This window comes from Pleurodeles waltl, chromosome 2_2, assembly GCF_031143425.1.
Source record: "Pleurodeles waltl isolate 20211129_DDA chromosome 2_2, aPleWal1.hap1.20221129, whole genome shotgun sequence".
NCBI lineage: Eukaryota > Metazoa > Chordata > Amphibia > Caudata > Salamandridae > Pleurodeles > Pleurodeles waltl.
This window is the reverse complement of record NC_090439.1, coordinates 128,857,468-128,884,406: the sequence shown is the minus strand read 5'-3', so window position 1 is coordinate 128,884,406 and position 26,939 is coordinate 128,857,468. Positions and strand designations below refer to the sequence as shown.

The window sequence follows — 26,939 nt, the reverse complement described above, 5'->3', positions numbered from 1 at the left end:
TCTGAGATATGTTTACAGGGCTACTAATGCGGGGGGCACAACCAGTGCTGCAGACCCACTAGCAGCGTTTGATTTAAATGCCCTGGGCACCTCTAGTGGACTGTACTAGGGACTTACTAGTAAATCAAATATGCCAATCATGGAAAGTCAGTTACACTTACATTTTACCTAGGAGCACTTGCACTTTAGCACTGGATAGCAGTGGTAAAGTGCCCAGAGTAACAAAAACAGCAAAAACAGAGTCCAGCACACATCAACAACCAGGGAAACAGAGGGAAAAGTTAGGGGAGGGCACGCCAAGGATGCCAAGTCTAACACCTGTGTTGCAGAATTAAATATATATTAAAAAATAGAGCATCAGGAGGGACTTAATATATAACACAGTAGCATTTGGTGTCGGCTCACTACAAAATGCTGTTGAGTAAACTTTTGTTAATTTGTGATGTCCTTGGGAGTGTATGGATTTGAAATACTTCCCTTTAATTTCTCTTTTGAGTTTGATTTCCGAGGGATGAGCTTTTATCAAACTTACATTAAACAAATACCATTAGAATATGATGCCACAGTAATACATTACAGTAAAAAACAATTCTTCTAACGGCAACAGCTCTATATGTACTAGTATTGACAATTATTTTAATAAATTAGGTTCTATTTTCTAACTTATATAACGTTCACAATCAATATTCATTGTTAGAGTGCAATGCATTAAATCATGTGGGTAGCATGATGTTTATCTTCCTAACCAACAATAGAGTAATTTATAGCACCAATGCTCAACTTTCCGGCTTTAGTTAGACATCTACTTATCATGGACACTTTCACAATGCACATCTATCTAAGTAAAGAAGTACAGGATATGTTTTTTTTTCGAATAAAGTACTCACTAATCATACATGATAAATAACTCTTAACTCCAATGCTGACTTTTCTTTTGATGGTTGGTAATATCCACCGCTTTCCTTGTAAAAGAGCAAAGGCTAATAGATTGTGTGATTGTCCATCTTCAAATTTTGTAAAAGCAGACTTTATGCAATGCCCATACCTTCTTTGATGATCCTATTTTTCCCATAACTATACAGGTTTCAATGTTTTGAGGCATCCAAGTCCCCTAACTCCTATTAGAAGATTGCACCCCATCCCATACCTGGCATCAATATCAATTGTTCGTAAATTAGGTCTGTAGGGTGACCAGATTTTGAACAAGAAAAACCGGGACAAGTCAGGCATAAAAGAAGGACTAAAGACTTTACTCTCACTTTTCTATCTGGCTGTCCTATTTTTTTTGCGCAGCTTTGGAAAAGTGCGCCTATACATGTGTGTGTGTGTGTGTGTATGTAAATATATATATATATATATATATATATATATATATATATATATATATATATATATATTTACATATATTTACATATATATATACATGTATATATATATATATATATATACACACACACACACACACATCTACAAGACTGCCTATATATAGCATTAGCTATGGCTTGACCTCCCCCCCTGCTCAACCCCTCTCTCTCCTCCCCACTCTGTCTCTCTGCTGGGAGAGAATAGGGGACTATGTTGCCTGACAGAAGCAGATAAATTACTTTAGTTATTTCAGACTCTGTATGTGTCTGTGAAAGGAGGGCATACCTTTCACTTATGCTTACCTAAATAATCTGACCTCTGTCTCAAAAACCAGGACATTTATTTAAAATTAAGAGACACGTTGGGACACTGGGAAAGTCCTCTGAAAACTGGGACTTTTCAGGGAAATTAGGATGTCAAGTCACCCTAGGTCTGTTGATCCTTGATAATACACCTCTTGTCCGACACCTTGTGTTTTAGATTCTAGTTTCTGCTTTATCTGTAATTCTGCAAATGCAGTAATGTCCAATAGTATCCTGTCTGCTGTTACTTTCAACACAATACAGCCAGATTGGACCCCTTTCTTTTCCTCCTAAAATCCATTGTACCTTTTACTTCATGCTGAGGCTTAGAATGATAGCATCCATCAGCCACTACCTTGATGAAGTTCTAGGAGTAGATTAACTAAGAAAGTAAAAAAATAAGTATGGCGAGTTACACCTCCACTTGAATGTCCATGTATTCTTTTTTTCAACTCATAAACCATCCCAGGAGAATGCCTGGAAAGCTGCCCCAATCAAAAGTTTCCCCGGTATGTCCAGGAAATCCATGACTTTTTCAGCCTAGGACATTTTTACAGTATAGACTTTAACACACAGTAAAAATCTGCATTGAGAAAATGGAGCCCCACTGTCCAATTGCACATTGTTTTCTCCACAAGAAATAATTTTTACCCATGCGTAAACTCCGTCCGCCACACAAAATGCTTTGCCCACCTCTCCCTTGAAGTGGATGTTTTCCAGTCCTATTTTGAAAGAGCAATTCTCTGACCATTTACAGGGTGGGAAGCTGTGCCAGAGGAGTTTGTGAATGGCCACTGACAATTTTGTTGGTGGCCACAAACTGTCAAGGTAAATGACACCATTATGATCACTACCCGCCCTGTCACAGAATTTACTCCTTTATAATATTTGCAGTCATGATATACAATTTTGTAGTAGTAAGTCTGCTAGATATCTTTTTTGTATATTTGTAGTATAAATGCACCCATATTTTATTTACTGCAAAGAAAAAAAAAACCTTTGTCAACCAGGCCTCTAGAGAGACACATATTTCAGTGCTCCATTTGTGCGCTGTTGTAGAATATGCTGATCGCGTTTATTGGGGAGCATCACTCAACACACATAGGCCCTGATTTATACTTGTTCACACAAAACTGCGCTAACAAAGTTTTGCGTGAAAAAGTATACCACCGGCTACCGCCATCCCAAGACACCGTCTGGGCTTCATATTTATGGTATGATGGTAGCGGGCGGTAAGGCCTGGCTAGTGTCATGAAAAAGGACACTGGCCGGGTGGGGGACGAGTAGGGGGAACAGGAGGTTGTGCGTCAAATGATGACGCCACTCTGGTAACAGACATAATCCCCATGGACATGACTCCTGCCTCAGTAAAGACAGGAGTCATGCCCACCACCCCAATGGGCATGCCTAGGGGACATATGTCCCCTGGGCATGGCCATTGCACCCAGTGCCATGTAAGGGGGTCTAGGTTAGGGCCCTCATGGCACTTTAAAAAAAAAAAAACAATTGTTCACCTGTACTTACTGTACTCGCCATAGGATGGCGTCGCCCCATCCTCCGACGTTCCACTGGTGAGGGTAGGAATGCCTCTGGGGCTAGGAAAGGGCACCTTTGGGCCCATTCCATGGTCTCTGACCATGGAAATAGGCTCATAGGCCATCATTCGGACCTTGGCGGGCGGCGGAGGCCGCCCACCAAAGTCCCGCCGTCAGGTTACCGTTCCGCGGTCGGAAGACCGCGGCGGTAATTCTGACTTTCCCGCTGGGCTGGCGGGCGGCCGCCTTCAGGCCGCCCGCCAGCCCAGCGGGAAAGAGGCTTCCACGATGAAGCCGGCTCGGAATCGAGCCGGTGGAGTGGAAGCTGTGCGACGGGTGCAGTTGCACCCGTCGCGTATTTCACTGTCTGCGCAGCAGACAGTGAAATACATTTAGGGGCCCTCTTACGGGGGCCCCTGCAGTGCCCATGCCAGTGGCATGGGCACTGCAGGGGCCCCCAGGGGCCCCGCGACACCCCCTACCGCCATCCGGTTCCCGGCGGGAGTACCGCCGGGAACTGGATGGCGGTAGGGGGGGTCGGAATCCCCTCGGCGGCGCAGCTAGCTGCGCCGCCTTGGAGGATTCCAATGGGCGGCGGTACACTGGCGGGAGCCCGCCAGTGTTGCCGGTCCGACCGCGGCTTTACCGCCGCGGTCGGAATGCCCATTGGAGCACCGCCGGCCTGTCGGCGGTGCTCCCGCGGTCCTCCAACCCGGCGGTCATGGACCGCCAGGGTTGGAATGACCACCATAGTCCCCTAATGCCTGCCCTGACCCAGGTGTTAAATAATGGTGCTAAGCAAGCTTAGCGCCATTATTTAAGGCCCCCTTCCCCTGTGCTTGATTTTGGCAGGGGGGATAGATATGGCGCCAAGGTCATCATTTTTTGCCCGGGAACGCCTACCTTGCATATCATTGACGCATGGTAGTTTCCCACTAGCAAAAAATGACATTAACTCCAGAAATTTGGCGCTAGACGGGTCTAATCCGACAGTATGAATTTGGAGTTTGTTTTGCACCACATTGGTGTAAAAACAATTACCCAAATTCAGCGCAAAGCAAGTGTAAATCTCGGTCAAAGTATTGGAGAGGCATGACTATTTCAGTCCATCGTTCATTTTATGTCTAGTCGAATGCAAATTTATTGTGTCTATCTATTCTTTCCTACTTATATCTACATCAGCATAAAGACTTTTTGCAGCCATAACTGGTTTTCTTTTTAACAAAAAAATATATCACTGAAACCTATATTTTGTTTACAACAAGGAATGTAGAAAATTCTGCCTGTGTTTCCATCCCTTTCTTTTCATTGGTATCGATGGTCATAGACGGTTCCTAATAATACATCACCCTTGGATGTCGATACCTCTTTCTGCTATCAAGTAAGGAAATTGCTCTGCAGTTAATATATTGATTTTACCATTTGAGGTTGAGCAATGTTGAAAACAACATTCCTCACCTGTGCTTGCCATAGCTTAGATACGTTGTTCAGTAGGTAGGCTTCTTGCATAAGTGCAAACCCAACATCTTGTTTTAAAATGCCATAAAAAAAATCTAGCTCTTTTTCATATATTTAAAATCTCAATTATCGTGCCAAATGAATACACTCGTAGTTATTATTTACATTTTCATTAAACTCCCCCTTTCTCTCCTGCCCTCTTATTCACTCCCTTCTCTCCGGTGTCATCCATTCAGGCACTATTCACAGAGTATTGTATCTGAACGAATTGTTCAGCTCTTTTTTAGAAAGACCATTGAACTTGAAAAAATTGACAGGCCTGAGGAGCCGCCACAGTAACAACTCACTGCTCAGCAGGGGCGTAGCTTGGTCAGTAAGACTGGGGATGTGAGTGTCAGATTTCCCAACAATCACGTCGGCACATAATGTTAAAATACATTGTACTATAGGCATGGCGCATAAGGGGGGGCTGAAGGGACAGTGGAAAGGAAGAGGAACATAGATTAGCAGGAGTATTAAGTGAGAGAAAACGCTATATGTGGTAAAATAGCCAACATTTTTGAAGACTTTTAAAACAGATAGAGGGAGAGTGTGTATGTGCATTTTTGTCTGTGTGGATGCCAGTTGGGACTACACTTTCCTTGTTTGTTTTCTATAAATTTTTGCATAACACTAGTAATGAATACTATTACATTATTCACTATTAGTGTAATAAAGATTGGAGTGCGATTAGCTGAAATTTAGCTTTCCCTTGCAGCTGAGGTAAGATAAAAATGCTTTTAAATGTAGGTTCTGTGCATGCTTGCGTGTGAGAGTGTATTTATGTCAGACAGTGTTAGTATATGTATGTGGGCGTGCGCGTGCAGGTGCCTGTGTGTGTGTGACAGTGAAGGTCAAAGGGCATGTGATGTCCCTTCTGCTATCCCTGGCATTTTTATTAAAAGACCTCCATGGTCTCAACAGTTGTAGTCTTATTATTAGCTCATAGTTTGTGAATAGCAAAAAGTAGTAAACTTACACAAGAGTAGGTTTACCTTTGTGAATCAGGCCCATAGCTCCAATCTCTTTACATTACAATGCATATATAAACCACAATAGGCTCCCAACCTGGCCATAGATACACACTTTAATACGTTCACATAGTATGTAATTTGTTCAGATAAGCTGCATTCAGCAATTACACACACATGGATTCCACATTGTTTCAGATCGAATGTGACTTGCTTGTTCAGTGCCATTACTTCTTTGTCTCCTGATTCTGGCATTTTAAGTATTTATAATGGAAATAAAACTACAAGACCCATAACTCTAAACAGCAGTTTTGAATGATTACTCACCTACTGTTTGAGAATATACTAGAGAGTCAAAAACGATTCTGATCCAGCCATTCTATTCCTTTCGGAAAAAAAAAAGCACAGTTTGGTCTGTTTTCATAAATTGAACGGAGAGGGGCGAAATTCGAGTTTAAAGAATAAAGATTGGGCTAATAATGTGTCAGGATGATAGAGAAGAAAAGAAAATACAGATGAGAGTCATAAAAGCTATGCAGATGCAAATGTAGACATCGAAATCTCTGTCTCTCCTATGAGGAATGCTGGGGATATGGTCCTCTACTAGAAGGCTGGGTTCTACATTGTGAGGTGATAAGGAAGGAGTCTTAGTGCGCCACCCAGGGGAGACAGGAAACTATCCAAAAATTCTGAAAATGATGTGTGAAGGGAGCATTAGCAGAGACATTTTTTTTTTTTCTCAATCAACCTGAATCCTTGCACCAATACACCTCCTCCACCCTTCGAGGTGAAGCTATGATAAAGCACTGTACAAATCACCTATGTAACATAAGCAATAACGAAGATAATTGTTCCCTTGTTATTGCTTATTTAAAAACAAAAAATCAAAACGCAGGCATGGAGTGTTTTTTAATCTAGTTCGGTGATCAAAGGGCTAATATAATGCATCAAGAATTTCTCTGGGTATGTGCACATCCCTTTTTTAGAAATACATTTTCAGTCTATTGACCCTCTGTCTGATGCTTTGCTTCACCCATTTTTTAGAATCTGCAAGTAGGATGATAAAGATAGACATTTTCAGACTTACAGTTTAATGCATATGCCATGATTTCTAAATGGGGTCAGTGATGGTGACTGTTAAACACTGGAGCCTAGATTTAGTGAGGGTGGCATGGGCACTCACACAGCAGTCAGCAAAATTGTGCCGCGCCTGTGGGCTTTTAAAATAGTAGGTAAATCACTGCAATGTTTTGCACCGCTTTGCACCATGTGAAAGGTAGCACAAAGTATTTGCATATGACCCCTTTGTTTGTAATTGGTACTGTCGTATTCAAATCAATTGAGGTTTGCAGGCATCTCTTAGTTTCTCTTTCAATTCCTTTACCCCTCAAAACTCCTTAAAAAGTCTGTCCGAAGAAGAGAAGCAAGAAAATGAACCAGAGCGTTATCACATGCAAACACTGGTTATGTTTGGTTTGGTAACACTGGAACTGGAACTGGAACCAGGGACTGGATATGCCGAGCAGAACATCACCCTCCACACTGAATTATTGGCCTCACCTTTCAGTGTTTCTTCTGGGTAGAGGAAACCAAGACAGCTGCAACACCAGAGAGAAGGCCCCACTGTACACTGTACAATCTTTTGTGAGAGGGATCTGGTGGGCGGTGCTGTCAGTGATTATGGCTACAGTTGGCTGGGGATTAGGTTAGAGGCTGTGCAGAGGATCTTATTGAGTACTGCATTGGGTTCCTCACTGAGGGAAAAGTACAGCTGTCCACTTATAGTGGTACAGAAAGCCTAAAACTCGAGCACCAGAGCACTGGTATCTGTCACTGCTCCTTGCCAGCAGTGGACCGTGTCCCAGGAAGGTGTTTCGAGTAGTTCACTGCCAACATTAAGCCTGCATCCTTCTTAAGGATGCATGATGGCTCCGTGGAGGATCCTTGCTTGAGGAGACTCACTGATAACTTGCTGCAGCAGTCTCACAGACTTTTTTTTTTTACATAAAGCTTTGAACTAGAAATGCATACATACAAGGAAGCATTATCAGCTGTGGCTCCTCCACAATGGCAAAGGATCGTCGCCCCACTGGCTTAGAACCAGCAGCTGAAAAATAAAACAATATTTCATTTTATTTTTCAGTCTCTGGCTCTGCGCCAGCATATGCAGGGAGGTACAGGGCTGGGCCATGGGACGGGGAGGAGGAGAGGAGCGCACTAAATAGCGCGTGTCTGTTTTGTCATCCATTCTAGGCTGGGCAAAACAGACATGCACGCTTAGGTTTTCCCAACCCAGCTTTACTTGACAGCTGGGTTGGAAAAACAGCACAGACTACCTGTGCCTGAACAAGCACTAAACTAGCCCACTCAGGCCAATCGCTGCACTGCTCTCATGCTCGGCAATAGCATGAGAGTAGCACTGGGATTGCACAGCGAGTCTCTCAAGCTGCTGGGACCAGGAAGACAAGCGCAAAGCGGCCGGCAGCACCAGGTAAGTTTATTTTTATTATTTTTAGAGTTAAAAGCCTCCTGCACCCTGCATGCCCCCTTCCCTGCATGACCCCCCGCAACCTCCTCTGTACCCCACCTCTCATAATACGTGTCAGTCACCCGTGAGCATTATTGCACATTCTGCAAAAAAGCTTCCTTGCTTCAGGCTGCAATAATTACAACCAAAATGAGCCCCAGTGTTGAGCTTCTGCAATCAATGTCACAAATTAAGTACTGTGTATTTTGCTTCTCACAGGGGAGAAATCTCATTCCACTTTAAAACAATTGAATGTCCTTTAAATAAATGAGGCAGCACCGCACCTTTCCTTCATTGCATTTTTCCCATTTCTCATAGAAGCTTAGTCCCTAGAGGTAACAGACAGAGAGACATTACCTACACCCCACCAAACAAACCCATTCCAGAGCACATCCCATCTAATTCATTTTATCATCTTTTATGCAAATTGAAAATCAGGAATCTAAGTGGATTGATTCATGGTACAGCTCCTGTGTACTAAGGAAACTCAACGAAGAAAACACCTTCTTAAGATCTTTCATTAGAAATATACCTTGATCTTTTTACAAATAGTACGATATCATCATAATCTTTTAATTGCAGGAACTCTAACGTTGAGCCACAAAGCTGCTAATTTGATCTGCTTATATGTTTTATGCCCGCTCCATTCTACTAAACCACATTTTAATCTCTACTCTAAATGCATTATTATCACAAACCTTCTCTGCCCTGTCTAGACTCTTTAAGACTAGGAAATTCTGTAGTTTTAAATGTGCCTTGAACCATAGGTTGTTCCAGGAACGTCCAGGCCCTGTACTTGGGGTTAAACACCGACCTCGCATTTTAATTTGATTCCGTGACAGAGGTTTAACAAGTTTCATGCTTCTGTTGGGACGAGGGTATGATCTAATATTAACATAATTCACATAAAAATCTATCTAAATGAAAGAATGAACATACTAATAAATGGAATGAACAAAACAAAATAGAGGGTTTGCAATGAGGAGCCACATTTGTAAATCAAACGTTCAATTGGCTAACGGCTCATCAAGAACAATGCTCAGTATTTTCAGTTCTGGAGGTTTGGCAAGGGCAAGCATGGCATCCAATAACAGTGAGGGACAGTTATTTTGACTCGTACCTAATGCATCTGCAAAGGTATTAAGGGATACACATGTCACCTATCCTCACGGGATGAATCCCACAATGTCACATGCTGATTAGTCCTCCCTGCTCAGCACTGGAAATAAACATTTGGGGTTATTTCATCCCCCAGGTTTTTGGAAAAAAACAGTGCGTGAAGGTCTATACTTTGAATATCATACACAAAAAATAAAGGGATTCTCTCTAAAAAAAATCATCACCATGTGCATAGATGGTAAAACATCCGATTCTAGTACTATATTCCCTTAAACCCTCTTTAGATAATTCAAAACATTAATATTGTTATCGTGCGAGTTTGGTTGTGGAGCTGAAGCTAAACACAAGGAGTTTGTAGTACTTCTCACGATTATCAGTAACTCGAAATCTATAACATTAGGCCAGCTAGTAGCTGTGTTAAAATATAACAATTGTGACTTTCTTCTTAAAAGTGGGTCAAGTCAGAGGGTAGCTTGATCAGTAAGATTGGGGGGAGGGGGTGCTTCAGGTTTTCCAACAATCATGCTAGCATATAATACATTATACAACAAGCAGGGTGCATGAGAGGGGCCTAATGGTCAGCGGAAAGGGAGAGAATTGCGGATTGACTGGAGAACCAAGTGAGAGAAAAAACACATTTTGTGAAATAGACCACATTTTTCAGGATTTCCAAAACAGTGAGGGAGAGAAAATGTTAGTGTTTTTGTTTGTGTGTATCTAGAAATTCCTGCTGAAATCCAACAGACATCTCAACATACCTGACTGAAAGCATTTTTACCCAACTATTTATTAGAAATTACACACATTAGGCGGGTGAACCACCACAAAACCTCCCACCCACACCGGAAGCTATGCCCCTGGTCATGTTAGGGAAACTGAAAAAGTGTTGTTAGAATTGGGCTACTGGTTGACTGGGGTGTAAGTCCTGGCCAAGCAACAACCAAAATCGTATTCAGGGTAGGAACAAGCAAACACCAAATGTACCTGTGCTCAACACCCTGGTAGCTTGGCACAGAGCAATCAGGCTTAACTTAGAGGCAATGTGTAGAGCATTTGGGCAACACTTCAAACAGTAGAACAGTGAAAACAACACACAAAAAGAACCCACACCAAGGAAGAAACATAGAGCTTAATTTAATACATAAAACAGGACTAGAACTAGTCTGTAGAACCAGAGTTATGAATTTTAAAAGAATAAGTTGTAAAATAACACTTAAAAGCAGAACATGCCAATGGCGGCTATCTGGTTGCGCTGGAGCAGGTCAAAGTTAAAAGTTCAGGCCGACCTCAAAGAAACGCAAGTCTGGTATAGTCCAAGATTAGTCCCACTGAAATCTTACCTTCTCTGCCTAAAGAGCAGGCTTGCATTGCTGACAGGCAGGCTGGTGCTTTACTTTGGTGGTCTTCCGCTGGTGATTGATGCTTGCTTTGAGAAGAGATGGGCTGGCAGAGACAAGTGCTGCATTTCAGTGCAAGCACAGTTGTGAAGAGCCCATGATCCACACCAAGGGTCCAGGTTCTGAGGGGCACCATTTGGGGGTCAGGAACTCGCTGCAGCTGAGTCCAGGAGATGGTTTAGGATCCTTTTATGTCCTTGAGGCCCAGGTGCGGAGGCCAGTAGGCTTGCCCCTTGAGTCACTCTGGGGTCCTGGCTTCAAGATGAAGGTGCAGATCCATTGCTTCTTTCTCAGGCACAAAGGCAGCAAGCAGCAGGTCAGTGCATCAGGGGTGCAGTTTCTTTACAGCAGCTGTCCAACAGCCAGCGGACCTGAAATGTACTCAAGAGGTGGTATCTAATGTCCTTCTTTTATACACTGGTGCCCTGCTTCTGGAAGATGGGAAAAACTTTGAGAAAGTAGCTTTAAAGTGCGTGGAATTTCCTGTCTCCGCTGCCCTGGTTCCAAAGTGGCTGAAGAGACAATTCAGGGTTGTTAGGCCCTTTGTTTGAAGGCAGAGCACAGGCTATTCAGGTGTAAGCCGATCTCAGCACAGCTTAGCGACCCCCCGTCCTGCCAGCAGATGGCCCATTGAGGAAGTCCTAAACCCTCTATTGTGTGACTGCCTGGGGAATTCACAGTTACACCTAGTCATGTGACCCAGGTCAGGCTATAGGCACAAAAAGGCTAAGGGCAGAAAATGACAACTTTCAAAAAGTGACATTTTTAAAATTGTGATCAAAAGCTGACTTCACCACAATTCACCCCAATTCCAAAAGAGACCAAACATGAACTGGCTACGTCTTCCCGGTTGGAAATTACACTTATAAAATTTAATAATAAGACAACTCCAATGTTACTCCATGTGAGAGATAGGCCTTGCAGTAGGAAAAGTAATAATCTTTCAAAAATAGGGCATGTAAAACTAAAAAGTATGTGTGCAGCTTCTTTAAATACACTACACCCTGTCCTTTGTACTGTCCTGGCCTATCATATGGGTGACATATGTGTTAAAAAGGAAGGTTTTAGGCCTGGCCAAAGGTTTACTTTGCCAGGTCGACATGGCAGTTTAAAAACACACACACACACACGCTGCAAAGGCAGGCCTGAGCCATGTCTTAAGGGCTACGTAAGTGGGTGGCACACTCAGTGCTGATGACCCACTAGTAGCATTTAATTGACAGACCCTGTGAACATGTAGTAACACTTTACTAGGGACTTATAAGTAAATTAAATATGGCAATTTGGTATAAGCCAGTCTAACATGTTTTAGGGCGAGAGCACAAGCACTTTAGCACTTGTTAGCAGTGGTGAAGGGCCCAGAGCCAACAAGAATAGGTTCAGCAAAATGAACGAAGAGAAAGAAAACGCTTGGAGGAAGACCACCCTAAGGCCAACATGACTAACGAGTGTGATTTTTGCAGGCAAAATCACTGTGCAATAAAGTAAAGTAAATTGGAAGGCTGTAGAGCTTGTTCTTTTTAGGACAGGCCCTATCAATTCAGCAATGTCCCTAATCTTGTCTTCATCCCATGAGAGATTTTATAATAGGGTAATGCCTTCAAATGTAATATTGACATTTCTGGCAATCCAAAAGCTAATTTAGCATCCTTTATGCTGGTAAAGGAATAATTCAAGCTGTGAAAGAGTCAATGACTCTTTAAAACTAGACATGCCCTTACTATGAAAATTAAATAAAGCCATCATATTAAATGTGTGGAACTCAGTCATCAGGAATTACAAATCAATATGACAGCTTCATAGAGTTAGCCTGCTTGAAGTGCTATCCTTTCTTAAAACAGAAGGTCCAGTAGTATAGTTAGAGTAACAGTTAAGACACAGTGGTTTGGAAGTCCAGGTCTCCTGAAACATACATATTTAATGTGTGTTAGTAAAGGGCACTACATCAGGGGCATCAACTTTGGGGCTAAATCTGGCTATGATCCACAATATAATCTTGAATGAGTTTAGTGTGGGTGCCATATTACAAAAGACAAGATGTATAAAAGAGAGTATTACAGAGACTTCAACATTTGAGTAGTGCGGTAACCCCTACTTTTTAAGCAATATGCATTTCTTTTAGGAATCCCTATTAAAGTAATGAAGTACCAGTAATATTTTGGAGTTCTCGTACAACTGGGCAGGTTCACTTGTCTTTTCTATTGCTTTACACTAAAATATATACAAAGGAAAAAAATTAATCACAATGGTAAAAAATGCACAATACAATAAACACAAATAATTCTCCAAAATACCTGTTCGTGATTATTAACTGATTAAGATCAACTTGCAGTTTGTATCCTGGTGTTCACAAAATACATGGATCACAACCATCATTTATTCAGAACAGTGGATCAATTTAACCATAAAGGAGGGTTTTGAAACACTGTAAATGAATAGGACATGTTCCAACATTCAACATCACTAGCTCATCATGATGACCATCAAATCCCCAACAATGAGCCTCCATGACTGACCTTAGAGGGTATTTCTGGGCAACAGTGGTCTAAGGTGATTGTGACACTTGGGCTTTTGAGGAAATATCTATCCACGCAGCATAGGATTAATTACGACTACTACGTTATAACAGGGATTTGAGGACAATATGATGTATTCTTAAAAATGACAATCTTATTCTTTGTACAGGTCTTTTTCTAAACTTTTCTTTTACCATAGGCATATGAAAATCTACTCTTTTTGTGCAAAATATGGATATTTTCACAAACTGGCAAGCTGATGTTTCAGGAAAATCTCTAAATTTACCACAAGAGAAAAAATTGAGTTTGAGGTCAAAAGGAAAGCATATTCCAAACCTTACAAGCTGAGACATGGGGGCCATATGTGTGCATTTCAAAACCATATTTAAAGCCAACAGTGGAGTTATATTTCTTGCTGAATTGGGGAGATTATTTCTCTTGTACTTGCTATTAATTCATGAATCTTGAATGAAGAGGAATGTGGAGCTGTACAAAATGAGGTTTGTACGTGTGTTTTGCTTCACTAATGGCCGAGATGAAACACTCATGCACTGACAAAAATCTATGGCATGCGCTTCTTAGTCTAAAGAAGACATTTATTAATTCACTCTGAAAGGTTTATAGAGGGGATTAGCATGCTGAAAGCAAACGTTTAAAAATGGTCACAGCAATGAAATGAAAACATGTACAAATGATTCTCTACTGCAATATACACAGCACATATATACAATGCAAAGCAAATAATGAATTAAAAATGCATCACCATGAGGCATGGGTAATCTGCGTCATCTTCCTCCTTATCAGCGTCAGACCACCAGATCCCAGAATTAATCGTGGAGTGAGAGAGATCAATTATCCTTGCGGGAAGGATGATACACCTCAGCATTCTGAACATGTCCGAGATCTGAGTCACTCCCCGGTCCATCTGGTCTTGGCCTCTTATATACTTTAAACAAACAAGAGAGGAGAATTCTAGAAACTCCCTCCTACTCCATAAGTTTATTATTCAAAAAATGCTGGTTACTTTAGGTCAGCTTTCAAAAGAACACATCATGAATTGGCCAAATTACCGAGGTGCCCTCTATCAAAACAAAACTGTTCCCTGTCATCCTAGTACATTCTTATCAGCCTAAGCCCTTGGTGAGAAAGAACACGCAAACATGCAGAATAAAAACATGAGCAAGAAGCACATTGTATCATAGAAAAATTCTTGCAGCTTTTAAAGTGGCGGAGGCTAATGCTAAAATAAAGTCAATAGGAAAAATGAAGTTAGTGGCCACTAATGTGATGTTGTGCTGCTAGGCTAAGTGGAACATGGAGTCAGTGGTCAAAACACAAATATCATTACAATGTGCAAATCAATGGTACAAATGCAAGTATAAGCCTCACTGGAGTGAATGTACCTTTGTCTCGAATTGAGTCTTGACATCAACCGTTCAGCAATATTTCAATGACAAAGAAGCATATTTTGCCTAACAATAATGACAGGGAGTGGAGGTTTGCAAATAATAAAGGTTTATTAGCAAATTAGAAAGGTGGGAAACTCAAATAACGTGGATTAGTCATAAATCAAGAGTCACCTTGTGAAATGCAGTTCGATATAATTCAGGGCAAGTCAACATGCCAAACACAAAGACTGGTAATTTAAATATCATCATATGCAAAGTGAATAAGGTTCACTATCCCCTGAAGGGAAATCACCTAATGCTAAGCTAAGGATTCAAGATATGTCGGGGAAGTTAAACAGCAGGTGTCAGCAAATAATGCCTCTTAAAGCAGAACCAAATTAAAATGCAGTCAGGCAAGAGAAAATGGATTTGGTTGAGAGTCTAGCTCTATGAGCAGGAATAGAAAACATGGGGTCTCAAAAGAGTAGAAAAGGGCATCTGCTCTTGAAAAAGTAGATGAAAACATCTGAAACTAACTAACTCAGCAACGCATAATTAAACATACAATTTCTAAAGTGAAGTAGAACTCCCTACAGTTCCCAAGAAGTGGGGACCAATTAAAATCTAGTTTTTGTTGATGAGGTAGCTTTACCATCCTTTACAAGCACCGTACAACGGAGGCTGACAGCTGCAAAACCTTCAGAAGACATCTCATACGGGATGATATTTTGTGGTCAGGCCCTCCCAGGCACAGATGTAAAAAGCTCATTATACTATCTTCACTGAAACAGCGATTATCTTTTGAACACAGAACCTAAAATAATTGTGACTATGTATTACATTCATGCTACTGCAGTTTATCTCCTGAAACAAGGGAAATGGTGTATCAATCACAACAGCAAGAAATGCACATTTCACCATACGCTAGTTAAATAAAGGGCTATATTAACTACGGTTAACTCAACGCGAACACACTTCATCTATGGTTAATTATAATGTGGACTCACTAACTATGATCAAGCTTTAACATATAATCACAGTTTATATATGAATGTAATTTATATGCATTAGCACATGTGCAAGCAAAATGAAAAATAGTAATGAAGCACTAGCAATTGTCATGATTTAAATTGGTCTCTAAAAACACCTGAGGTCTGATTCTCTAGGACAAAGGTAAGGTATATTATTTGTATGCAGTTTGTACCTGTGAGTTTTAACTGGTAAGTGATCTCCAACATGGGAGAAACCATTGTTGTTTATGTCCTTATTGGTGAGAATGGTGCATGTTTTCACCACCCCGTTATGTGCATTATCAATATTGGTATAGGATTGTTAATATTATAGTTTCAGGTTATTTACCATAATGTTTTGCTAAATAGATTTTATGAATGTCATGTTTTATTTATAGTTAGATATTGTAACATTTTTTTATTGGACATACAATGAACATTGTAGATAATAATAGCACATTATCTGACTATTAATTGAATAGAAGTGGTATTTTAAGAATTCATAGGTAGTCAAATCAAAATGCATGCCCGAACTAGTGAAACTCTTTGTAAAACCTTTCTGCTGTATATTATTTATAGAGGGAACTTCTTGCAGATATTCTTCTTTAATCCCAACAAAATGGAAACATGGATGGTTAGTACTTGTTGGCTTGCTTGTCACATCATTAAGGAATTTAACTATGTCACTAGTGCCCTCCCAGATATGCCTTTTAAAAATAGGAATTGCGAAAAATGTATTTTAGAAATTTGTTTTGAAAACATTGTATCCATTTTTAAATGCATTTTGGAAGCCATAGCCTCCAGTGAATTCTGAGGGGGGAAATGGTCTTGATGGCTTCAGTTGATGAAATTCGGCACTGTGGTTTACACTCCACCTTGTTAAAGCTTCACCTTTGGCTAGCGGGTATCTTGACTCAGGACTAAACCTCTGCTGCAACCAATCGCATTGCTACATACTAAATTTATATCCTGTGGCTGTGGAAGTGTTCAGAAATCTTTACCATAAATTAAGGGGTCTTTTTTATACATATAAGTCAGAAATGGGGTCTTTGTTTGGCAGTCAGGTTACACCCTGTCCAAGCAAGGACCCTCACTCTAGTCAGGGTAAGTCACACACAATCCAAATGATTCTGTGCCCACCCTCTGGTGGCTTGGCACTGAGCAGTCAGGCTTAACTTAGCAATGTGTAAGGTGTTTGTGTATAAAATCATGCAATAACACAGTATAAACACCACAAAAATACACCACACAGGTTTAGAAAAATACAGAATATTTATCTGATTTAATGCAGGTCAAAACGATTGAGATTTGATACGTACACGGTGAAATATCACTTTAGAAAATGATAAAAAGAATCTTAAGTTCTTAAAAGCAATAAGTGTCTCTTGCACACACAAAGGGGCATATTTATACTCTGTTTGCGCTGGAATTGCATAATTTTTTTTGACGCAATTCCGACGCAAAACTAACTCCATATTTATACTTTGGCGTTAGACGCGTCTAGCGCCAAAGTCCATGGAGTTTGCGTAATTTTTTAGCGTGGACACCTACTTTGCGTTAATGATATGCAAGGTAGGCGTTCCCGTCAAAAAAATTGACTCCGAGGCATGTGCGCCGTATTTACACTCCCGGGCAAAAATCACGCCCGGGAGTGGGCGGGTCAAAAAAAATGACGTCCAGCCGCTTTTGCGTGGTTTTTTAGTGCCTGGTCAGGGCAGGCGTTAAGGGACCTGTGGGCTCGGAAGGAGCCCAGAGGTGCCCTCCCATGCCCCCAGGGACCCCCCCTGTCACCCTTGCCCACCCCAGGAGGACGCCTAAGGATGGAGGGACCCATCCCAGGGAACATAAGGTAAGTTCAGGTAAGTAATTTTTTTTTTTTTTTGTGGCATAGGGGGGCCTGATTTGTGCCCCGCTACATGCCACTATGCCCAATGACCATGCCCAGGGGACAGAAGTCCCCTGGGCATGGCCATTGGGCAAGGGGGCATGACTCCTGTCTTTGCTAAGACAGGAGTCATTTCAATGGGGGTTGGGAGTCGAAAAAAATGGCGCAAATCGGGTTGAGGCGATATTTTTGCCTCAGCTTGACTTGCCCCATTTTTTGGCGCCCAAGCTCCATATTCCCCTACGCCGGCGCTGCCTGGTGTACGTCATTTTTTTTTACGCACACCAGGCAGCGCCGCCGGCTAACGCCAGCTAAAGTCATTGAATAAATACGGCGCCCGCATGGCGCTTCAGAATGGCGTTAGCCGGCGTTAGATTTTTTGACGCACAACTGCGTTGGCGCAGTTGTGCGTCGAAAAGTATAAATATGGCCCAAAGTACCTGTTTTGCGTCTAAATTATCTGCAAGTGACCCCAGCGGAGGAGATGTGTGGAAAATTGGGAGATGTGCGTCGGTTTCTCCAGGGGCACCCAGAAGATGCGTCAATATTTTCCACTCAGCAAGTACCTTGCATCGTTTTCCGGCTTGCGGACTTGGATCCTGTTCGGGTTGCGGGGTATTTGGACAGCCCGGGGACGATGTAGAGAAATCCTGGGCATGCGGGATGAAGTCACAGGAGCTGTGTCAATCCAGTGGGTGATGAGGGTAAATACCTGTTGCACGACAGGCACTGCGTCGATTCCTCTTCACAGGATGTCAGGCTGTGTTGATCCGGCTCGGCAATGTGTCGATCCAGTGGGCCTTGCATCGAAGTTCCGGTCACAACGCTGGCGCTGAGTCAATCTCCAATCTTGGAGTCAGGCTGCGTCATTCCAGTTCTGCATGCAGTGATTTTCTCACCGCAATTCAGGCTGTGTGCCAATTCCAGCAGGCTGTGTGTCGATTTTTCACTGCACAAGGATTTCTTTGCAGAGATGAAGTCTTTTTGGCCCTGAGACTTCAGAAAACAGGAGGCAAGCTCAATCCAAGCCCTTGGAGAGCACTTTTCAGCAGAGACAGAGGGCAGCAAGGCAGCAGGGCAACAGCAAGGCAGCAGTCCTTCTCAGAAAAGCAGTCCAGGTGAGTCCTTTGGGGAGCCAGGCAGTTCCTCTAGGCAGGTTGCAGGTTCTGGCCGGAGTCTCAAGGAGTATCTTGAAGTGTCCAGAAGTGTCTGACTTCAGAATTGTCTGTAGAAGTGTCTGAGTTGGTAGGGTCAGAGGCCCTGTTTAAATATCCAAATGTGCCTTTGAAGTGGGGAGACTTCAAAGAGTGGCTTAGAAGTGCACAAGGTCCCATTTCAGTTCCATCCTGTGTGCTTGGTTCCCAGTAGGGGGTTTGGCAGTCCATTGTGTGAGGGCAGGCCACTGTCCTTTGACATGTAAGTGTCAGGCCCTTCACCCTCCCAGCCCAAGAAGACCCATTCTGAATGCAGATGTGTGCAGGCATGACTGAGCATCCTGTGTTTGGGGTTGTCTGAGTGAATGCACAAGGGAGCTGTCAACTAGCCTAGCCAGAAGTGGATTGTAAGGCACAGAAGGATTTGAGTGCAGAGAAATGCTCACTTTCTAAAAGTGTCATTTCTAGAATAGTAATATTAAATCCTACTTCACCAATAAGCAGGATTTTCTATTACCATTCTGGTCATACTAAATATGAGCTGGCTACTCCTTTCAGATCTGAATATATCACTCAAATAGTATATGAGGGTAGCCCTAATGCTATCCTATGAAAGGAGCAGGCCTCACAGCTTTAAAACGAATTTAGGAGTTTTACAATACCAGGATATATAGAACACACATGTTCATGTCCCGCCTTCTACCTACATAGCACCCTGCCCCATGGGCTAATCAGGGCCTACCTTAAGGGTGACTTGTATGTAGAAAAAGGGGAGTTTAAGGCTTGGCAATTACTTTTAAATGCCAATTTGGAGTGGCCGTGAAACTACACACGCAGGCCTTGCAGTGGCAGGCCTGAGACATGGGTAAGGGCTACTTATGTGGGTGCCATAACCAGTGCTGCAGGACCACCAGTAGTATTCATCATCATCAAATACTTTATTCGGTTCAAAATAAAACCATAACAGACATCAAATATATACATACAAAATTCTCAGATGTACAATAAATAGCAATATTAATAAGAATTTGTAATACCAAAGGCAGCATATATATAATTTAACAAAGCATGTATTATCTCTTCATTTACCAGATTGTATAAATAAGAAAAAGCAAGGTAACTAGATCTAATACCCTTGGATAAAAAAATTGGACGTAAAAACTTTCTTCCAGGTGCCATATAAAGGGTAGATAAAAGGACAAAGTGCAAAGTATTTTGGGGTGTTTTACCATCACAGCAATATGGTGGAGGTTTCTTAAACCAAGTGCCACAGGTAGGGAATGCTACTAAGTATTCAGGCACAGCTTGGTAAGTAAAAACCTATGCCATTCAGAGGTAATAATGTCCAATTATAACATAGAGTGTAGTTGCTGTGGCGGCATCCTCTCCTGATCCCTAGCTGTGGCCACATTTGGTTTTGAATCATCAATTGAATGCCAGTATGTCTCCTTCATCCTTTTAATATCCTGTCCCGCTAAAGAGTGCATGGCAAGAAAAAATTTCCCTACCCCAAGATGAGATAAAGTAGAATGAACATATCTGAGCCAGGATATGTCCATCGATCGTAATAATCAAAGACAGTCCTGGATCACTGTTCTACACAAGTGGGCTTCAGGATTTGACCACATTTTTAACCATAGCAATACAGGTAGGAATTTTTTATAATCCGATATGGCCCTCAAGCCTATTTTTTTATGACAAAACATTACAGAGGTAGATTATGGGACTGCTTATAACCTTTTTAAAAACTTGTTCTCAACTACCTGAAGACTTGAACAGTCAGCATAGCCCCAGACTCCTACTCCAAATGTTGCAATAAAAGAGCATTTACTTTTAAAAATAATCAACATCCCTTTCACAGGTTTGTCCCTCAGCTTTTTAGAAAATCTAAAAAGAGCATCAATGGCTCTTTGGAGTTGCATTGCATGAACACTTACTAAAATTTTCCAATTATAATCTACGTCAATGGGAATCCCTAACTAGGTAACATTTAAAACCTTGAGTATTTCTACACCTTTCAGAACAAACCTTTTACTTTTTGCTAATGTTGGGCCGCTCTTCTTAACAAATGACTTTGTTCTGTTGGTTTTAAGACTGAGGTTTCCCATAAACGTGTTAAAAGCATCTAACAAAATTTGGAGACCATTTGTTGTCCTTGAGATAAGTACAACATCATCCTCAAAAAGGAGAACTGGAATTGGGGAGTTATTAATAAGTGGAAAATCCGTCCCCGTTCCACATAAACAATTTTCCAGCCCATTTATGTAGAGGAGGAAAGGGAAAGGGGACAACGCACATCCCTATCTTACCCCTTTCAAAGAGGCAAATTTATCCGTTAAATCAACCTCCTGGGTAATACGAACTCGTGCCGAGGTGCAAGCATGAATCCTACTAAGTAAGACAATTAATTCTTTGTCCACCCCCATATTTAGCATAACAGTCTATAATTTCACTCTGTCAGCTGTGTCAAAAGCACAGGGCAGATCCATGAAGGCTAAATGTACACAGCCTTTTTTAGCCTTCGTGTATTTTTGAACTATCAGGGTCAGGTTAAGAGTTTGTTCAACTGTACCCAGACCTGGGCAGAACCCATACTGCACCTTTGACAAACAATTAGTCTCCATTGCCCAATTTTCTAACTTATTTAAAATCACTCTGTCTAGTATCTTAACTGAGTTATCTAAGATTGGGCAGTAACATTGTGGAGTGGCCCTATCCCTCTTCTTAAAGATAGGTACAATAATTGCCTCTCTCCAAGTGTCTACTAAGGGGCCTATCATAGCAGATCTTAAAACATTAGTAAGCAATGGGCCCCACAATTCTGGAATCGCTCTGTATAGGTCAGCTGGGATTCTATCAAGGCCTGGAGCTTTGTCAGAGGGGCAGTCTTGGATTGCCTGTATTACATCGGCTGCATCTTTTGTATTACAGAAAGCTGCACCTACCGAGGCATTTCTTATGGCCCTAAGACAATTCATTTCATCCTGGTAAACACTATTCTCTATAATAAAACTTTTGGAAAAGTGGTCCACCCATATTTGGGCTGGGATAACAGTATTAATTGTAATTTTATACTTATCATTTAATTGGGAGAGTTAACCACTTGCCAAAAAGCCTTTGTATCTTTTTTTTGTGCTTGCTTCAATTAGCTCATCCCAAGCATTCTCCCTCAATTCGATCTTCCTGGCAGCAAGTGCATCCCTATATGTCCTTCTTGCCTCCTTAATAGCATGTCGATTTTGAGGGAAAATGTTGGTTATTTTCTTTAGGTCTTTAAGGGATGTGGTACATGCATGATTGAACCAACAAGGTCCACTGTCTTTACTGGTGCTAGGGGGTTCCAATTTGTCAGCCATATACCTTGTCAAGGCAGAAAATGCCTCAACAATTTTATAAGGGGGCATATCTTCCTCCAAAGCAATAATGACCTGTTCACTTTTATTCAACATTAGGGGGGTCATTCTGACCCTGGCGGCCGGTGGCCGCCAGGGCCACCGACCACGGGAGCACCGCCAACAGGCTGGCGGTGCTCCAACGAGCATTCTGACCGCGGCGGTTCAGCCGCGGTCAGAAGCGGAAAGTCAGCGGTCTCCCGCTGACTTTCCGCTGCTTGTTTGAATCCTCCATGGCTGCGGAGCGCGCTCCGCAGCCATGAGGATTCTGACCCCCCCTACCGCCATCCTGTTCATGGCGGGAAAGCCGCCATGAACAGGATGGCGGTAGGGGGGGTCGCGGGGCCCCTGGGGGCCCCTGCCGTGCCTATGCCAATGGCATGGGCACGGCAGGGGCCCCCGTAAGAGGGCCCCGCAAAGTATTTCAGTGTCTGCCTTGCAGACACTGAAATACGCGACGGGTGCCACTGCACCCGTCGCACCTTCCCACTTCGCCGGCTTGATTACGAGCCGGCATCCTCGTGGGAAGGGAGTTTTTCCCTGGGCTGGCGGGCGGTCTTTTGGAGACCGCCCGCCAGCCCAGGGAAAAACTCATAATACCCTCCGCTGTCTTCTGACCGCGGAGCGGTATAATGGGGGCGGAATTCTGGCGGGCGGCCTCCGCCGCCCGCCAGAATCAGAATCACCCCCTAGATCTTTTATCAATTTTCCCCATCTAATGGTCAGACCTTTCTGCGCAGAGAGCTTCATAACAGGGAGTCGTTCCGCTACACTTGAATCCTTTTCCAAACCCAATCTTGTTTCTAAAATTAAAGGATTATGATCACTAATACAAGATAACATCACCCTAAACTTCCCAACAAAGGGGGTAAGTTCTCTAGAATAAACAATAAAATAAATTGTAGTATGGGCAACTCCCCTTATGAACGTAGGAATCCCCTCGACCACTGGTGTTGGGAAGAACAAAGAATTAGCAGCCATCATACGATTGACGGCATTTCCGTAGGGGGAATGTTTGAAATGCTGCATAGGGCAAACATATTCGTCAAGGAGCCCACAGCAGTCTAAAAGCTCTGGTTCACAGAGATGAGCATTACAATTCCCAACCCAAATTATTCTAAGATCCTTCTTACTCACATTTAGGGGATCATTCTGACCCCCGCCGGCGGCGGATGCCGCCGGCCTGGCGGGAACCGCCAGAAGACCGTACCGCGGTCAAAAGACCGCGGCGGTCATTCTGAGTTTCCCACTGGGCTGGCGGGCGACCGCCAGAAGGACGCCCGCCCGCCCAGCGGGAAACCCACTTCCACGAGGATGCCGGCTCCGAATGGAGCCGGCGGAGTGCATGGGGTGCGACGGGTGCAGTTGCTCCCGTCGCGATTTTCAGTGTCTGCCACGCAGACACTGAAAATCTATGTGGGGCCCTGTTAGGGGGCCCTTGCACTGCCCATGCCAGTGGCATGGGCACTGCAGGGGCCCCCAGGGGCCCCATGACACCCGTTCCCGCCAGCCAGGTTCTGGCGGTGAAAACCGCCAGAACCAGGCTGGCGGGAAGGGGGTCGGAATCCCCATGGCGGCGCTGCTTGCAGCGCCGCCGCGGAGGATTCCCTGGGGCAGCGGGAAGCCGGCGGGAAACCGCCGGCTTCCCTTTTCTGACCGCGGCTTTACCGCCGCGGTCAGAATGCCCCCGGAAGCACCGCCAGCCTGTTGGCGGTGCTTCCGCGGTCGTTGGCCCTGGCGGTCCATGACCGCAAGGGTCAGAATGACCCCCTTAGTGCCTTATGTACTATATCCTCAAGATTATCAATCACACTAGTGTCTGACGGATCGAAAACATTATTATGATAGTTGATCAACAGCACATCATAAGGCTCATTTAATTTAAGAGAGAGGACCAAATAAGTGGGGGTTGCGTCCATGACACGTACATCCAACCTCTTTACTAATACTGTTATAAAGGTGGTGGGCCTCCCTTAGCCCTACCCGCAGAAGACTTAATTGCAGGAGTGCTATAGGTGGTATAGTCATTAATGAATGAGGGGGGTTTATGCGTCATGTTTCTTGACAGCAGGTGTAAGAATTTTGAGTCACTACATTTAACCAATCTGGATTCTCCAGTTTGGACTTTAATCCTGTCACGTTCCAGGACATAATCCCTGAAGCTGCCACATCAAATGTATTAAATTCTATACTGGATTGCAAATTAGTCAGGTGTGCTATATTTATCTTTGGGATTTTTTCCTGAGGGGACCCAGTTACTAATGGTCAGTCCAATTGCTCCAAATGGTCACTAGTAGCATTTGTTTTACAGGCCCAGGCACATGTAGTGCACTTTGCTAGGGACTTACAAGTAAATTAAATATGCCAATCGGGTATGAGCCAATGTCACCATGTTTTAGGGAGAGAGCATATGCACTTCAGCACTGATTAGAGTCCTAAAGCCAGCAAAAATGAGGTCAGAAAAAGAGAAGGAGGAAGGCAAAATGTTTGGGGGTGACCCTGCAGAAAGACCCTTTCAAACAATATATAGCAACCAAGAGTGTCAGGTGTAGGAAGTATGAGGAGCCTTTCAATACCTGGTCTTCCACATGTATTTTCTGACAATCACCATGAGCTTCATGGGGAGATTGTGTCCAGCGTGCATCTCATGTTACATAAAGAATAAATAAGTAGCTATCCCAAATGCTTAATTATGATATTACATGCTGTATTTTTTACACCATGTACTTGTTACTCTCTTGTAAACGGCACCTATATATTTTTAAACCAATTCACAAAGATTGTGCTAGGAAGATTTGTGACTTACTCTTGCAGTACACCTGGCTTGTTCTTGGATTCTCTAAGTAAGTAAGGAGTATTGTTTGCTTACTTCTAGAAGCAATGAGTAAGCCAGGAGGTCTACAAGAGTTATTCACTGCAAAATCTTTGTGAATCAGGGCCAATTTGAATGCCAATATTTTTTGTGTGTCAATACACTATGGGCCCGATTTAGTGTTCGGTAGATGGTGTTGCCCGTCTGCCGAACTTGTGAGGGGGATGTTGCCACCATAGTGGCTGCCTCTCTGCCGGACCCATTAAGAGATTCCCACTAGGTCGGCGGGCGGAAACCCACCAGCCTGGCGGGAAACTCCCTACAACATTGTCTCTGGCTTGTAATTGAGATTGGCAGCAATGCTGTAGGATGCAGGGTGCACCAGCACCCATTGCGACTGTGCTGTCCGGGGTGGCCTCTATTGCCCATGCAAGTGCATGGGCAGTGCAGGGACCACCCTGGGCCCCCCATGCACCTGTTCTGCACCAGCCTTTACATGGCAGTGTTACCAGCATGAAATCGCGGGCAGAGAATGAAGTCCTAATACCCAGGGCAGTGCTGCTTGCAGCGCTGCCCTGGTGGATTAGGACCAGCAAGAACGCGAGACCGCCAGGACAACTAATCCTGGAGGTGCTGGCAGTCTGACCACAGCAAGACCGCTGCGCTCATAATGTGATGTTTGGACCGGCACTTTTGGTGGCAGTCCATACGCCACTGCAAATCTGGCATTCAAGATACTGCCAGACTCGTAATGACCGTCTATATGTTATTATAATGTTCTTCACTTATGTTGACTTCTTTGGTATGTATTTCAAAGGTAAAATCAAAATTGTACTTCAGTCGTTCATGTGAAGTAACAAATGATTTTATTTGCTTAATTTTACATGGTGTCGTCTTTTGTTTTTATTTAATGACAGGTGTCATAAGAACAGCATTACCAAACATGGACAGAGAGGTGAAAGAACAATATCAAGTGCTCATCCAGGCCAAGGACATGGGAGGACAATTGGGTGGATTAGCTGGGACCACCACAGTCAACATAACTCTAACTGACGTCAATGACAATCCACCAAGATTTCCCAAGAGTAGGTGTTTTTCTGTGTGATTTGTCCATTGGTTTCTCTTTCCATTACATTTTTTGGTGAGAATAAATACAATTGAACACCATGGCTAATTCTTACTGCACACTATGGCCCACATTCACTAAAGTTTTGTGCTGTTGCTCGAGCAATGCAACTCAGTCTTAAAGACAACATGTATTTACTTACCACTGTAAATCCCTGCATGTCCATACTGAATCGTATTATATAATATGCATACTTTTATGTGGGTATTTATATTTAATCTGTGCCACTATTTACATTTTGAGCTTTTCCTCTAAGTGTGCATTTTGCTCTCATTTTGCAGTTTTAAGCTTCACCCTCTCTTGGTACCAATGGAATTTGGTTTAGAGACAAATGCGTTGATTAGATTTTAAGAGGAATAAATGTGAATTAGAATAACTCAGAGTACACATAAATGGAAAGTCAAAGCTTGTGAATTTGGTATATTGTGACTTTATCGATCACTTCCCTCTATTTCCACTCCATCCTGAAAATACTAGTCTCTTCATTATAGGCGGATGACCAATAGAGATCCTATGAAGAGAAAGAGAACTAACCTTAAGACTCACGCCTCAGTCAGGGAGTACCTCTATATTAAAGACTCCCATTCATAATAAAAACAAGTTCTGTTCATATCCAAAAAAATCAGAACCGCCCTGAAAACAAACCTACTTATGGTAGTATTTGTATATGCATTGGACGTAGCACAATGGTAAAATGATTGTGAGCTGACATCAGTCATGCCTAATGTTATGCAGACTACTTCATTTAAACCAAAAGGGCATATCCTAAATACATTATTGCCATATGTGTTTACAGCTTCTGGCAGTTTGAGCTTCTTCTAAGGTCACTCAGAGAGAATATGCTACCTTTCCCTTTTTTCTGCCTTTGTCTGGGACATGTCATCATGTCAGCTTAGAGATGCCTACAGGCAACTATGTACTCCAAAATCAACTGGATTAAATA

At 42.8% G+C, this 26,939-nt stretch overlaps 1 protein-coding gene across 5 annotated transcripts in view; it reads left to right on the top strand.

The window, feature by feature from the left end:
* CDH12 (cadherin 12) overlaps window positions 1-26,939 on the top strand; it is a 2,251,017-nt gene that overhangs the window by 1,970,521 nt on the left and 253,557 nt on the right. For all 5 annotated transcript variants that reach the window (XM_069219514.1, XM_069219517.1, XM_069219515.1 and 2 more), the window contains one exon: window positions 25,788-25,955. In XM_069219514.1, the coding sequence (XP_069075615.1) occupies window positions 25,788-25,955 (168 nt within the window). The remainder of the gene's footprint in view (window positions 1-25,787; window positions 25,956-26,939) is intronic.